Source organism: Dryobates pubescens, chromosome 37, assembly GCF_014839835.1.
Source record: "Dryobates pubescens isolate bDryPub1 chromosome 37, bDryPub1.pri, whole genome shotgun sequence".
In the NCBI taxonomy this organism is placed as follows: domain Eukaryota; kingdom Metazoa; phylum Chordata; class Aves; order Piciformes; family Picidae; genus Dryobates; species Dryobates pubescens.
This window is the reverse complement of record NC_071648.1, coordinates 3,769,339-3,784,632: the sequence shown is the minus strand read 5'-3', so window position 1 is coordinate 3,784,632 and position 15,294 is coordinate 3,769,339. Positions and strand designations below refer to the sequence as shown.

At 52.3% G+C, this 15,294-nt stretch overlaps 1 protein-coding gene across 1 annotated transcript in view; it reads left to right on the top strand.

Annotated features, from left to right (window-relative positions):
• Positions 1–14,373, top strand: part of ERBB4 (erb-b2 receptor tyrosine kinase 4) — a 747,707-nt gene extending 733,334 nt beyond the window's left edge. Inside the window, exons 26-27 of the mRNA XM_054177007.1 lie at positions 12,343–12,631; positions 13,750–14,373. Of these exons, the coding sequence (XP_054032982.1) occupies positions 12,343–12,631; positions 13,750–14,186 (726 nt within the window). The 3' untranslated portion in view covers positions 14,187–14,373. The remainder of the gene's footprint in view (positions 1–12,342; positions 12,632–13,749) is intronic.
• Positions 14,374–15,294: the final 921 nt, after the last annotated feature.

Genomic DNA, 15,294 nt, shown 5'->3' with positions numbered 1-15,294 from the left:
GAGACTGATGCAGCTCCTAAATGAAAATCAGCATCCTAGGCTAAATTGGATTCTTTCATTGCATCTGGAGCTCTTCAGTTGCAATTTTCAGCCTCTCAGCTTTCCCCCAGCTTTTCTTCTCCCTTGTCTAGAGATAGTCTGGAAATATGGAGGTTTGGAAGCTCAGTGCTTCTGCCAGATAAGCTAAATCCTCAGCAGTGCTTCCAGGAGCACAGGGCCCCAGCTAGCTGTAGAGAGTCCTCCATTCACAGCCATTAGCTGATTCATTCAGGTGTTTGTAACCAGGGCTGTCCTGTGTGGACAGAGATAATCCTCAGCCAGGAAGCATTGTGTGTACCCCAGGATGCTCTTTCTCTCTCTCAATACTTGGCTAATTCCTGCTGAAAGCTGTCCCTGCTGTTTATGACTTGTGGATACTGCCTCTGTAATGTGAGTCCATATGCTGTATATCAGGGAAGCACCTGCCAGCCCTGCCATTAAACATCAGGCTGTTGTTTTCTGAGGTGTGTAATTTATCTGTGCAGGGAGAAGCTGTTCTGCCTGGCTACAGCAGGCTCTGGCACGACAAAAGGCAATTCTCAGCTCCCTGTGTAGGGGCTGGGGTGCAGCAGTCCTGCCTGCTGTGGGGTCAGGCCTGGCAGTGCTTTGTGCCTGAGCATCTGTATATGAAAAGGTTGTTCCAGAGAGAAACCAGACAAGAAGCTATCTCTATGACTCTCCTGAAGAAAAGGCCTTGGCGGTGCTGGGGGAGGAGAAGCTCAACAGGAGCCAGCAGGGAGCACTTGCAGCCCAGAGAGCCAAGCAGAGCCTGGGCTGCAGCAAGAGAAGTGTGGCCAGCAGGGAGGGGATTCTGCCCCTCTGCTCCACTCTGCTGAGACCACAGCTGGAGTTCTGTGTCCAGTTCTGGAGCCTCTATTCCAGGAAGGATCTGGAGGTGCTGGAAGGTGTCCAGAGAAGGGCCACAAGGATGAGCAGAGGGCTGGAGCTGCTCTGCTGTGAGGACAGACTGAAGGAGTTGGGGCTGTTCAGTCTGGAGAAGAGAAGGCTCTGAGGAGACCTTCTTGTGGCCTTCCAGTATCTGCAGAGGGCTACAGGAAAGCTGGGGAGGGACTTTTGAGGGTGTCAGGGAGGGATAGGACTGGGGGAATGGAACAAAAATAGAAGTGGGTAAATTCATCTTGGATGTTAGGAAGAAGCACCCATGAGGGTGGTGAGTGACTGGCAGAGGTTGCCCAGGGAGGTGGTGGCAGCCTCCTGCCTGGAGGTGTTTGCAGCCAGGCTGGATGTGGCTGTGAGCAACCTGCTCTAGTGTGAGGTGTCCCTGCCCATGGCCGGGGGGTTGGAACTGGCTGAGCCTTGAGGTCCCTTCCAACCCTGACAATTCTGTGATTCTCTTCTTTTTTTGGTGCTGGGTGAAGGAGCTGCAAGTTATGAGGCTGAGCAGGATGGTACCACCTCTGCATTCACTCTAAAGAAGGACCACACTCACATCTCATGTTCAGTCTGGAGTTTGCCACCCCTCTGCTTCTGCAATATCTTCTCAAAGATACTATGAGCAAATCTGTCCTTAGATTTGATGCTTATTAACTGTAACCTCTCAGGTCCTTGACCTTTTTATTTGTTTCTATCCCATTTCTTTAATTCCTTCTCCTTAAAAGGTGATAAAAAACATTCTTAAAGTCTTAGTAGTCTGAGGACTGGGGTTTGGTTTGGTTTGGTTTGGTTAGTTTTGGCTTTATACCAGACTCTGTGTTTCAGTGAAACCACAGAATTGTCAGGGTTGGAAGGGACCTCAAGGCTCAGCCAGTTCCAACCCCCACTGCCATGGGCAGGGACACCTCACACTGCAGCAGCTTGCTCACAGCCACATCTGTTGTGGCCTTGAAAACCTCCAGGGGCTTCCCCCACCACCTCCCTGGGCAACCTCTGCCAGCGTCTCACCACCCTCCTGGGGAAGAACCTCTTCCTAACATCCAATCTCAATCTCCCCACTCCTAGTTTTGCTCCATCCCCCCCAGTCCTATCACTCCCTGACACCCTCCAAAGTCCCTCCCCAGCTTTCCTGCAGCCCCCTTGATGCCAAGGCAGATGAACTTGTGAATTAATTGGGTCTTGCCTCTTTCACAGCATTTCAGAAGATTACAGTGGCACTAACTCTCTCAGCTCCCTTGCTTCTTGCAACCCTGCTTGATTAGTTCATTAGATGTTCCATGCTGCTTATTTTCCCAGCAGAGTTGAGGCAGCAGTGTTGAGGATGATGCAGTGGCTGCCACCAGTCCTTTAGGGTAATTCTGGAAGTCCTACCAGGCTCTCTTTCAAGATCTCAAGTTTCCATTTTTCTGCTTGCCTAAGTTTTAATGACATCCTGATGGCAGGAGGCCTCTGTCTGTTCCACTCTTTCATGTTAGGCAGTAGCTGTGAGTGTTTTGGTGGTGCCCAGTCAAACAGCACAAATTCTTTACCCACTGTAACTTCTTTCCCCTCTCAAACTCTTCTGTGTCTGTTTCTGACCTTTGTTGGAAATGCAGAAAGCACAGGACCATCATTCTCAGAGCATCATAGAATGGTTTGGGTTTAAAGGGACCATAAAGATCATCCAGTTCCAGCCCCACTGCCATGAGCTCCCTACTAGCCCAGGTTGCTCAAGGCCCCATCCAGCCTGGCTTTGAACACTTCCAAGGTTGGAGCCTCTGCAACTTCCTTGTGCAACCTGCTCCAGTGCCTCACCACACTCACAGTGATAAAATTCTTCCCAATCACAGAATCACCAAGGTTGGAAGAGACCTCAAAGGTCATCAAGTCCTCATTACCCTTCACCCTGTCTGCCTTTGTAAACAGTCCCTCTCCAGCCATCCTGAGGCCCCCCTGCAAGTACTGGAAGGCTGCTCTAAAGTCTCCCAGGAGCCTTCTCTTCTCCAGGCTGAGATCCCCAGTTCTCTCAGCCTTTCTTCATAGGAGAGGTGCTCCAGCCCTCAGATCATCTTCATGGTCCTCCTCAGCATGCACTCCAACAGTTCCATGTCTGACTTTTTGTGTTGGGGTCTCCAGATCTGGGCACACTGCTCCACTGATGGTAGAAAGTAGAGGGGAAAGAAAGGGAATCATAGAATATTCAGGGCTGGAATGGACCTCATCCAGTTCCAACCCCCCTGCCATGGGCCAGGGACACCTCACACTACAGCAGCTTGCTCACAGCCACAGCCAGCCTGGCCTGAAAAACCTCCAGGCATGAGGCTTCCACCACCTCCCTGGGCAATCTCTGCCAGTCTCTCACCACCAGTACATGGGGAACAACTTCTTCCTAACATCCAATCTCAATCTACCCATTTCTAGTTTTGCTCCATTCCCCCCAGTCCTATCACTCCCTGACACCCTCAAAAGTCCCTCCCCAGCTTTCCTATAGCCCCCTTCAGATACTGGAAGGCTACAAGAGGGTCTTCTCAGAGCCTTCTCTTCTCCAGACTGAACAACCCCAACTCTCTCAGCCTGTCCTCACAGCAGAGCAGCTCCAGCCCTCTGCTCATCCTCGTGGTCCTCCTCTGCATGCACTCCAACAGTTCCATGTCTGTTTTGCTGTGTTGGGCTCTCCAGAGCTGGACACACTCCTCTGTGTGGGGCCTCAAGATGAGTGAAGTAAAGGGGAAAGAATCCCCTCCCTTTTCTCCATGAGAAGCAGGGGGTGAATCCAGACTGCTGCTAGTCCACACAATTCTATTGCACTGAGTGAAGGGAGTGCTAAGCATAGCCATGCAAAAAGAGACTAAAATACAGGAGGGGTGATTTTTTCCCCCTTCCCCCTTCAGTTTGACTAATTTACATGAAAGCTGAAAGCTTCTCAAAAAGACTTATAAAGTATGTAGATTTGGCATGTAGGTATTTAACTACCCTTTAAAATGTGCTAAGTTTGCCAGAGGAAAGGAAGAAAGTTCAGACAGAGGGCTCTAAACAGAATAGATGATGTTGGCTCCTGACAGAGAGTGCTTTGCATGTTGCTTTAGATTAGGGTCATAGAATCATAGAATCAGTAAGGTTGGAAGAGACCTCAAGGATCATCAAGTCCAACCTGGCACCCAACACCTCGTGGCTACTAAACCATGGCCCCAAGTGCCACATCCAGTCCCCTCTTGAACACCTCCAGGGATGGGGACTCCACCACCTCCCTGGGCAGCACATCCCAATGGCTAACAACTCTCTCTGGGAAGAACTTTCTCCTCACCTCCAGCCTAAACCTCCCCTGGCACAGCTTGAGACTGTGTCCTCTTGTTCTGGTGCTGGTTGCCTGGGAGAAGAGACCAACCCCCACCTGGCTACAACCACCTTTCAGGTAGTTGTAGAGGGCAATGAGGTCTCCCCTGAGCCTCCTCTTCTCCAGGCTAAGCAACCCCAGCTCCCTCAGCCTCTCCTCACAGGGCTGTGCTCAAGGCCTCTCCCCAGCCTTGCTGCCCTTCTCTGGACACCTTCAAGTGTCTCAATGTCCTTCTTAAACTGAGGGGCCCAGAACTGGACCCAGGGCTCAAGGTGCAGCCCAACCAGTGCAGAGTCCAGGGGCACAATGACTTCCCTGCTCCTGCTGGCCACACTATTCCTGATGCAGGCCAGGATGCCATTGGCCCTCCTGGCCACCTGGGCACACTGCAGGCTCATGTTTAGGCATGCATTCAAGCTTGACCAGAGAAGGTTTCAGCTCAACATGACGAGAAACTTCTTTGCAGTGAGGGTGACAGAGGCCTGGAGCAGGCTGCCCAAAGAGGTTGTGGAGCTTTTAAACCCTCACCTGGATGCATTCCTGTGCAGACTCCCCTGGGTGATGCTGCTCTGGCAGGGGGCTTGGACTGGATGATGTCTGGAGGTCCTCTCCAGCCTCTAATGTACTGTGGTACTGAGATATTAGCTGTTTTCTGTCCCATTGAAGCAGACAGATGTAATGTGGGATGGCATTTTGTTTGCTACAGGTTTAATATGTACTTAATAACAAATCACCACCTTCCAGTGCTTCCTGGTGAGACCCACCAGGAGTTCATGCTCGGTGGAATTGATGCAAGAGGCTGTAGCTGTGTTTTGCTTTCCATGCCATGGCAGGGAAATTTATTGGGCTTTAATATCAACTGGTTTAAAATCAGGCAGCATCTGCTTAATCCATGAATAGCTGCTGGCTGTGTTAGCAGTCAAGAGAGCTCACAGCTGGTCCATTTTTCTCTTCTCTCTTGAAAAGGAAAAGCAAAAAAAAAAGGGGGTGGTGGGGGGGGGGGGAAAGTCAATAGATATAAAGAGAGTAAGTAATAAATATTTCTCCACTGCACTGATGAGGCATTCTTGGAAAAGAGCAAGCTAAACAACTCTGCATAATTCAGGAGAGGGAAAAGTGGACTAAGAGTCAGGAAATAATTATGAGAGCTGGGAGAAAAATCTTCCTTTGGTGCCTTAGCTTTGAAGCAGAAATTGTGGGGGGGGGGGGGGGGGAAACTAGCCTTCTGCTGAGGAATCAGAGCTGTCATGTGCTTAAAATAATGAAAGCACCTGAAAATACAAAGGGGGCCCTGATTTGGACAGGCAGCTGGCAGGGCTCCAAGGAGCTGTCATCCAAACACCTGCCTGCCCAAGATGGTTATGGATCAGGAGCAACAGAGGGCCTTCCACAGTGGCCCGTGGCAAGGGGACATGGCAGTGTGCCCAGGTGGCCAAGAGGGCCAATGGCATCCTGGCCTGCATTAAGAATAGTGTGGCCAGCAGGAGCAGGGAAGTCATTGTGCCCCTGGACTCTGCACTGGTTGGGCTGCACCTTGAGTCCTGTGTCCAGTTCTGGGCCCTTCAGTTTAAGAAGGACATTGAGAGACTTGAAGGTGTCCAGAGAAGGGCAACAAGGCTGGGGAGAGGCCTTGAGCACAGCCCTGTGAGGAGAGGCTGAGGGAGCTGGGGTTGCTTAGCCTGGAGAAGACGAGGCTCAGGGGAGACCTCATTGCCCTCTACAACTACCTGAAGGGGGGTTGTAGCCAGGAAGGGGTTGGTCTCTTCTCCCAGGCAACCAGCGCCAGAACAAGAGGACACAGTCTCAAGCTGTGCCAGGGGAGGTTTAGACTTGAAGTGAGGAGAAAGTTCTTCACTGAGCGAGTCATTCGTCATTGGAATGTGCTGCCCAGGGAGGTGGTGGAGTCCCCATCCCTGGAGGTGTTCAGGAGGGGATTGGATGTGGCACTTGGTGCCATGGTCTAGTCATGAGGTCTGTGGAGACAGGTTGGACTTGATGATCCTTGGGGTCTCTTCCAACCTTAGTTATACTGTGAGACTGTGAGACTGTGACTCCTGCAATGCTGCTTCCAGTGTATGGTAGCAGGAGCACTCTGGAGCATCCTGAGCCCAGTACTGCTCTTTCTAAACATACCTGGGATAGGGATAAATGCCAGCACAGCCTGGCATGCCCATCTGCTAGCCAAGGCAGAGTCTGTCTGTCACAGGATCACAGCACCACAGTACATTAGAGGTTGGAAGGGACCTCCAGATGTCATCCAGTCCAACCCCCCTGCCAGAGCAGCATCACCCAGGGGAGTCTGCACAGGAATGCATCCAGGTGGGGGTTGAAAGGCTCCAGAGGAGACTCCACAACCTCTTTGGGCAGCCTGCTCCAGGCCTCTGTCACCCTCACTGCAAAGAAGTTTCTCCTCATGTTGAGCTGAAACCTTCCCTGTTCAGGTTTGTGTCCATTGTTCCTTGGCTTTTTGCTGCACACCACTGAAAAGAGCTTGCCCCCCCCCTCCACTTGACCCCCAGCCCTCAGCTATTGATAGACATTGATCAGATCCCCTCTCAGCCTTCTCTTCTCCCTACTAAACAGCCCCAGGGCTCTCTTCACAGGGCAGATGCTCAAGTCCCCTAATCATCCTCGTGGCTCTGCCTGGGACTCTCCCCAGCAGGTCTCTGTCTCTCTTGAGCTGTCCTGTAGAAATGCTGTGGCAGGGGAGGGCAAAAATGCCCAGAGCTATAATAAGAGTCTCCAAAAGATGTGGTGGAGAGAAGTGGGAGGAGGCACAGCTGAAGTTTAGATTTAGAGTGTTAAAAAAAGGAGAAAGGATTCTTTTCTCCCAATCAGTTGGGTGGTTATTTATTTTAGTGTATTATTGCCACCAGAGCCTCAGCCCTGCTTTAAAATCAAACCAGCATTTCATCAAGCAGCCTATTCTTTGCCATAAGAGACCAAGAGTGCACAATTACAGATTTCTCTTCCCCCTTGCATAATAAAATTGGGAGATTATCATCAAGTTTCTATTCAGATTTTTAGGAAGGAATTTCTCCCCACCCCCACCCCTCCCCCCCCCCCCTTTTATTTTTAACCCCCCTCTTTGTCTGTAAGAGCTCCCTGTTCAGGCCAGCCTGCTGTAATGATTACTGCTGGAAAGGCTGCAGTGGAGATGTGCTCTATTTCATTCTCAATGAGGGCTGATGGCATTTTGAGAGGCTCAGAATATCCTTTGATTACTGTATAAGGCAGCCTGGGGAAGGTGGCTTAGGAGGGGGCTGCTGCTCATCAACTTTCTTTTGTGCTTTTTCTCTCTTTTCCTTCTTTTCCCCACCTCCTTGTCTGCCCTGTCACAATCACAAATGATGACCATGTTGTGGTTTCAGTCCTGTTTCCCCCTCCTTGCCCTGTTTGGGGATTTGAAGCTTGAGGCTTTTTTCAGAAGAGGAGCTGCTGCTGCTGCTGTATTTTGGACAGATGCTGCAGCATATGAATAGGAGCAGTGCCTTGACCCTTCTCTCCCACAAGGAATTGTTAGAGCAGCCAGGAAATCGTGGTGTTGTCTCTCCCCAGCTGTGGGGAGCTGGCCTCGTGGTGGAAGCTGCCATTGACTGCAGAATGTCTTAGACAATGCATTAAAAAAGGAGCTACAGAAAGCCAGTGGTGAGTGACAAGGAGGACATGGGAGTAAAAGTGATTGACAGGAGAAGGCAGACACAGGCAAGCTGCCTCTCTTCCTGCTCTGTTTGACACTCCTGCTGCCTTAATACAGGGGAAAAGGAGTTCTTGCATCCTCCTTCTTGTCTCATGCTTAGATCAAATCACAGAATCACAGAATCAGCCAGGTTGGAAGAGACCTCCAGCTCACCAAGCCCAACCCATCGCCCACCCCTAACTAATCAACCAGACCATGGCACTAGAGGAGAGGGGATTGGATGTGGCACTTGGTGCCATGGTCTAGTCATGAGGTCTGTGGTGACAGGTAGGACTTGATGATCTTTGAGGTCTCTTCCAACCTTAGTTATACTGTGATGCTGTGATACTAAGGGCCTCATCCAGGCTCTTCTTAAGCACTTCCAGGGATGTAGACCCCAGCACCTCTCTGGGCAGCACATCCCAATGGCTCAATCTCTCTTTCTGGGAAGAACAGAGCAGGGAAGTCATTCTGCCCCTGTGCTCAGCACTGGTTAGGCCACACCTTGAGTGCTGTGTCTCCTCAATTTAAGAAGGACATTGAGACACTTGAAGGTGTCCAGAGAAGGGCAATGAGGCTGGGGAGAGGTCTGGAGCACAGCCCTGTGAGGAGAGGCTGAGGGAGCTGGGGTTGCTTATCATGGAGGCTCAGGGGAGACCTCATTGCAGTCTACAACTACATGAAGGGTGGTTCTAGCCAGGGAGGGGTTGGTTTCTTCTCCCAGGCAACCAGCACCAGAACAAGTCTTGCCTGAAAAGCCTACTGCATGCATCCCTCCATATGCAACCCCCCTGCATCACACATCCTATTTTCATTTAAATCAGGTTCTTCACTTCTCTGGGTGGGGAAGTTAATATTCAGTAGTCTATTAAGCCTGCCCTCTGTCCTAAAAGTTCAGAAGTTCAGGCTGTGTGCTGTCTTCAGACATGCTGCTGCTGATTTACACCAAGACTCAAGGTAAGGTACTTAGCTGAGGCCCCTTTGAGATTTGCATACACATAGATAAGGTGTACTGTCTGGTTCCTCCATTGCTCTTCCAGCTCCCTCTTAGCCAATTCTTCCTCTGTAAAGGCACCACCTCCCTTTAATCCCATCAGTCCTTGAATTCCTTTAGTCCCTTCATCATCCTTGCAGCCCTCCCATGAACTCTCTCCAGCAGATCCCTGTCCTTCCTGAACCAGGGAGCCTGGAACTGGATGCAGTCTTCCAGGTGGGGCCTCAGAAGCTGGAGCAGTTCAGGAAGCACAGGATGGTCCTTGCATTCTTTACTTGCATACTTCTATCTCAGCTTTCCAGTTGAAATGTTTGCAGACATTCTGAGGGGGAGTAATGTGGGAGGGAGCCTGGGGCTTGATCATCTCCAACAAAGATCCATCGATCCCCAGTGGAGCTTTATGGCTGTTGAACTAAGGGTGCTGTAAATTGCTGCATAGCTGCTGTCAAAACCTGGGTATTTTATTGCTGCCCTGCTCTGTTGTTGAATAACAGGGTCCTCTTTCCTCTCACTGGAAAAATCTATGTCCTGTCTGGCTACACTAACTCAGGAGGGACAAGCTGCTGTTTGCTTGCCTGCAGTATGAGATGTACAGCACACACACGTCCCAAAGCAGCTGCAGAGAATCACAGAACAGTAGAGGTTGGAAGGGACCTCCAGAGATCATCCAGTCCAACCCCCCCTGCTAGAGCAGCATCACCCAGGGTAGGCTGCACAGGAATGCGTCCAGCTGGGGTTTGAGAGGCTCCAGAGAAGGAGACTCCACAACCTCTCTGGGCAGCCTGCTCCAGGGCTCTGTCACCCTCACTGCAAAGAAGTTTCTCCTCATCTTGAGCTGAAGGGGAGGGGTCTGGAGCACAGCCCTGTGAGGAGAGGCTGAGGGAGCTGGGGTTGCTTAGCCTGGAGAAGAGGAGGCTCAGGGGAGACCCATTGCCCTCTACAACTACCTGAAGGGTGTTTGTAGCCAGGTGGGGGTTGGTCTCTTCTCCCAGGCAACCAGCACCAGAACAAGGGGACACAGTCTCAAGCTGTGCCAGGGGAGGTTTAGACTTGAGGTGAGGAGAAAGTTCTTCACTGAGGGAGTCGTTCGTCATTGGGATGTGCTGCCCAGGGAGGTGGTGGAGTCCCCATCCCTGGAGGTGTTCAAGAGGGGATTGGATGTGGCACTTGGTGCCATGGTCTAGTCGTGAGGTCTGTTGGGACAGGTTGGACTCGATGATCCTTGGGGTCTCTTCCAACCTTAGTGAGACTGTGAGACTGTGATTCAGTTAGGAAGCCTGAGTGCAGTGCATGTTTCTCCCCATTAGCTCCTGCAGCTCATGTGACTTGTTTCATTCATGTGACCTCCTGTTACCTATCCATCATTCCATTTTTCTTTCCTATCAGAGTGAAATTGGACACAGCCCTCCTCCTGCCTACACCCCTATGTCAGGAGTAAGTATTTCACATTCAAACTTCATCCTTCAGGTCTTCTTCCTTCCTTCACTGTGTGTTTTCTGTTTCACACCACCCCCCCCCCCTTTTTTTTTGCCTTCATAAATGTCCCCAAGCAAAGCCACCAGTGAACAAAGTGTGTCTCTAAGCAAACAGTTGAGGTCTCTCCACTCAGCCTGCCCAGGAGGAGTGTGGAGGCTCCCTCTCTGGATGAGTTCCTGTTCTAGATGCTGCTGCTCTGGCAGGGAGGGTTGGACTGGATGATCTCTTGAGGTCCCTTCCAGCCCCTGACATCCTGTGATGATTCTGTGATTCAGGTGGAAGCTCCATGGGCCCACACCCAAAATGCTGCCAGCTGCCAACTTGCCTTCAAAAAGCATTTAAGGAACAGGCTTGGATGGATCTGTGCAATTTTTTCTTGGTGTTCATAGGTGATGCTGTTTAAATTCCCTTGCCCAATGTCCTTCCTGAGAAGCAGAATGGGAGGTTGTCAGGCAGCAGTATGAACACAGCTCACCAGCCTGGCATGCACTGCCTGGTGGAGTCAGGCAGTGTTGGGGTCACTGTGTGACTGCCACTGCAGGACACCCTAAAAGCAGCAGGCTTCCACAGGAGTAGAGCTCAGAGATGATAATGGCCTCTATCCCCAGGCCCCTTTGCAGAAGGAGATTTCCCTGACATGAGGTTGAAGGGGTTTGTGCAGAAATCAGGGGAGAGCACCAAAGTAACAGGGGGCTAATGCACTTACCTTTTAAAGCTGTGTGTATCCAGCCTCCACCTGTGCAGGGAGGATGTTCCTGCTTCTTTCCCAGCCCCATTTCCAGTCCTGAGCAGTCAGATTCCAGTCCTGAGCAGTCAGATTCCGGTCCTGAGCAGTCAGTTTTACACAGAGAGAGTGATTGCCCATTGGAATGTGCTGCCCAGGGAGGTGGTGGAGTCACCATCACTGGAGGTGTTCAGGAGGAGACTTGACAGGGTGCTTGGTGCCATGGGTTAGTTGGTTGGGTGGTGTTGGATGATAGGTTGGATACAATGATCTTGAAGGTCTCTTCCAACCTGGTTTATTCTATTCTATTGCTTCCCTGCTCCCCTCACTGCTCTGATGGTCCCTCCCTGGGAGGGGAAGCTGGCTCAGCACCCCTGGGCAGGCAGATCCTGTGCCAGTCCGCAGCAGAGCCCAAGTGGCTGCTGGAAATGTGATGGTCACAGGATGGAGAAGGCTTTACCTGCCTGGTGAAATGCAGCCCTGAGCAAGTGTAGCAGGAAAGGCACAGGAGTCTTGCAATGGCAATGTGCTCTGGTGGCCAAGAAGGCCAGTGGCATCCTGGGGTGGATTAGAAGGGCTGTGGTGAGTAGGTTGAGAGAGGTTCTCCTCCCTCCCTACTCTGCCCTGCTGAGGCCACATCTGGAATCTTGTGTCCAGTTTTGGGCCTCTCAGTTCAAAAAGGACCTCAGGGAACTGCTTGGAAGAGTCCAGCACAGAGCCACAAAAATGATGAAGGCAGTGGAACATCTTCCTCACAAGGAGAGCCTGAGGGAGCTGAGGGCTCTGGAGCTTGGAGAGGAGGAGCCTGAGAGGTGACCTCAGTGCTGTTGCTAAAGCTGTGCAGGGTGAGTGCCCAGAGGCTGGAGCCAGGCTCTGCTGGGGGATGCCCAATGCCAGCACCAGGGGCAGTGGTGGAAGCTGAGGCAGAGGAAGTTCCATGGAAACAGGAGGAAGAATTTTTTCCCCTGTGAGGGTGACAGAGGCCTGGAGCAGGCTGCCCAGGGGGGTTGTGGAGTCTCCCTCTCTGGACATCTTCCAACCCCACCTGGATGTGTTCCTGTGTGACCTGCTCTAGGTGATGCTGCTCTGGCAGGGGGATTGGACTGGCTGAGCTTTCAAGGTCCCTTCCAGCCCCTGACATTCTGTGGCTCTCTGATAACTTGCTGTTGAATCTTCTCTCCCCTGGGGCCTTCTTTCTCACACTGCCTCTTCTTTTCCAACAGAACCAGTTTGTGTACAGGGACGGTGGCTATGCTGCGGAGGTGCCAATGCCATACCGAGCTCCTGGCTGCATACCAGAGGCCCCAGCTGCTCAAGGGGCCACAGCAGAGATCTTTGAAGACACTTGTTGCAACGGGACTCTGCGGAAGCAAGTGGCAACCTTGGCCAAGGAGGACAGCAGCACCCAGCGCTACAGCGCGGACCCCACTGTCTTCATACCCGAGCGGGTGGTGCGGGGAGAGCTGGATGAGGATGGCTACATGACACCCATGAGAGACAAACCCAAAACAGGTACAGACTTGTCTGTCTGGAGAAGGTCCTGGTCTACCCTGACTCTATTCTCTCTCTCTCTCTGCAGTTGGGTCGGGGCAATCCCAAGCACCGATACAGGCTGGGCAGGGACTGGCTGGAGAACAGCCCTGGAGAAAAGCCCTTGGGGGTGCTGGGGGAGGAGAAGCTCAACAGGAGCCAGCAGGGAGCACTTGCAGCCCAGAGAGCCAAGCAGAGCCTGGGCTGCAGCAAGAGAAGTGTGGCCAGCAGGGCCAGGGAGGGAATTCTGCCCCTCTGCTCCACTCTGCTGAGACCCCACCTGGAGCACTGTGTCCAGCTCTGGAGCCTCTATTCCAGGAAGGATCTGGAGGTGCTGGAAGGTGTCCAGAGAAGGGCTAAGAGAGGGCTGGAGCTGCTCTGCTATGAGGACAGAGTGAGGGAGTTGGGGCTGTTCAGTCTGGAGAAGAGAAGGCTCTGAGGAGACCTTCTTGTGGCCTTCCAGTATCTGCAGGGGGCTACAAGAAAGCTGGGGAGGGAGTTTTGAGGGTGTCAGGGAGTGATAGGACTGGGGGGGATGGAGCAAAACTAGAAATGGGTAGATTGAGATTGGATGTTAGGAAGAAGTTGTTCCCCAGGAGGGTGGTGAGAGACTGGCAGAGGTTGCCCAGGGAGGTGGTGGAAGCCTCATCCCTGGAGGTTTCTCAGGCCAGGCTGGATGTGGCTGTGAGCAAGCTGCTGTAGTGTGAGGTATCCCTGGCCATGGCAGGGGGGTTGGAACTGGCTGATCCTTGAGGTCCCTTCCAGTGCTCAGTTGCATGCTATGATGGGACAAGGGGCAGTGGATGGTAACTGCAGCACAGGAGGTTCCAGCTCAACATGAGAAGGAACTACTTCACTGTGAGGGTGACAGAGCCCTGGAAGAGGCTGCCCAGAGAGGTTGTGGAGTCTCCTTCTCTGGAGCCTTTCCATGCCTGTCTGGATGTGCTCCTGTGTGACCTGTGCTGGATTCTGTGGTTCTTCTCTGGCAGGGCCATTGGACTGGCAGATCTCCAGAGGCCCCTTCCAAGCCCTAACATCCTCTGAGCCTGTGAGTGTCTTGCTCCCTGCCTTGGCTGACTTCCTTTTCCCCTTCCCTGTAGATTACCTGAACCCGGTGGAGGAGAACCCTTTTGTTTCCCGGCGGAAGAACGGAGAGCTGCAGGCCGTGGACAACCCTGAGTACCAGAAGGCGGCCAACGGGCAGCCCAAGGCGGAGGACGAGTACATCAACGAGCCGCTGTACCTCAACACCTTCGCCAACACCCTGGAGAGCGCCGACTACTTGAAGGGCAACCTGCCGGAGAAAGCCAAGAAGGCCTTTGACAACCCAGACTACTGGAACCACAGCCTGCCCCCGCGCAGCAGCCTCCACCACCCGGACTACCTGCAGGAGTACAGCACAAAGTACTTTTACAAGCAGAACGGGAGGATCCGGCCCGTCGTGGCGGAGAATCCTGAATACCTCTCCGAGTTCTCCCTGAAGCCTGGCACTGTGCTGCCCCCACCGCCCTACAGACACCGGAACACAGTGGTGTAGGGCCGGCGGCCCCGCGGACGTGGGAAGGCAACCCCCTTCGAACTGCCTCACTCCTTCACTCTTCCTCTCCTTTCTCCACCTCTCCCCTCCTTCCTTCCTTCCTTCCTTCCTTCCTTCCTTCCTTCCTTCCTTCCTTCCTTCCTTCCCTCCTTCCTTCCTTCCTTCCTTCCTTCCTTCCTTCCTTCCTTCCTTCCTTCCTTCCTTCCTTCCTCCCTTCCTCCCTTCCTCCCTTCCTCCCTTCCTCCCTTCCTTCCCTTTCTCCCCACAGGCTTCCTCTTCTTGCCAGTTCGCTCATTTTTGATATTTCCAAGTGAAAGGATCTCTTGGAGCTGTTTGCAGATTGGGTTGGGAACAAGGAAGGAAGGAAAGGAAGGAAAGGAAGGAAAGGAAGAAAGGAAGGAAAGGAAGAAAGGAAGGAAAGGAAGAAAGGAAGGAAAGAAGGAAGGAAGGAAGGAACGAAGGAAGGAAGGAAGGAAGGAAGGAAGGAAGGAAGGAAGGAAGGAAGGAAGGAAGGAAGGAAGGAGGGGAAGAGAGCGGACGAAGGCACGCACAAGCTGGCGATTCTTACTTCCCACAGATGCGGAGGGTTGGATGGTTGGAGAAGCCAGATGGCACCAGCCAAGGCTGGTGGCAGTGTTGCCTGCTGTCAAGCTAGTTCTGTGATTCAAGCCAGACGCTGCAGGCTGCTCCCTTCAGCAGGAACTGATGAGGCTCTGCAGCATTCCTGGAAATCCCAGTGCGGTTTCCGTGAGGGGGGAATCCGCACAGGTTTTTATATCGCGTGAGGTAGCGTAGTGATGGAGACTGAAACCCAATTGCTTTCTCTAACACTTCCTACCCCAGCAACTGAAAACAGCTAACCTGGCTTCCCATAATCACTCATTGTGGCTTTCCAAGGAACGATGATGTGACTCTAGTGGGCGGCTAAACCCTTGTCCTGAGCCACATCACGAGCTTGTGCCAAGCCCTAAGCGCAGAGATTCCTACTCGGGACTGGTCCATGCCACGGCCATGTTTGTACACGTGCCAACGTGACAGATGCTTTCAACACACAAAAAACCACAACCCCAACATTCAGGAGAGAGCAACAAAACCACCCCTCCAAGAT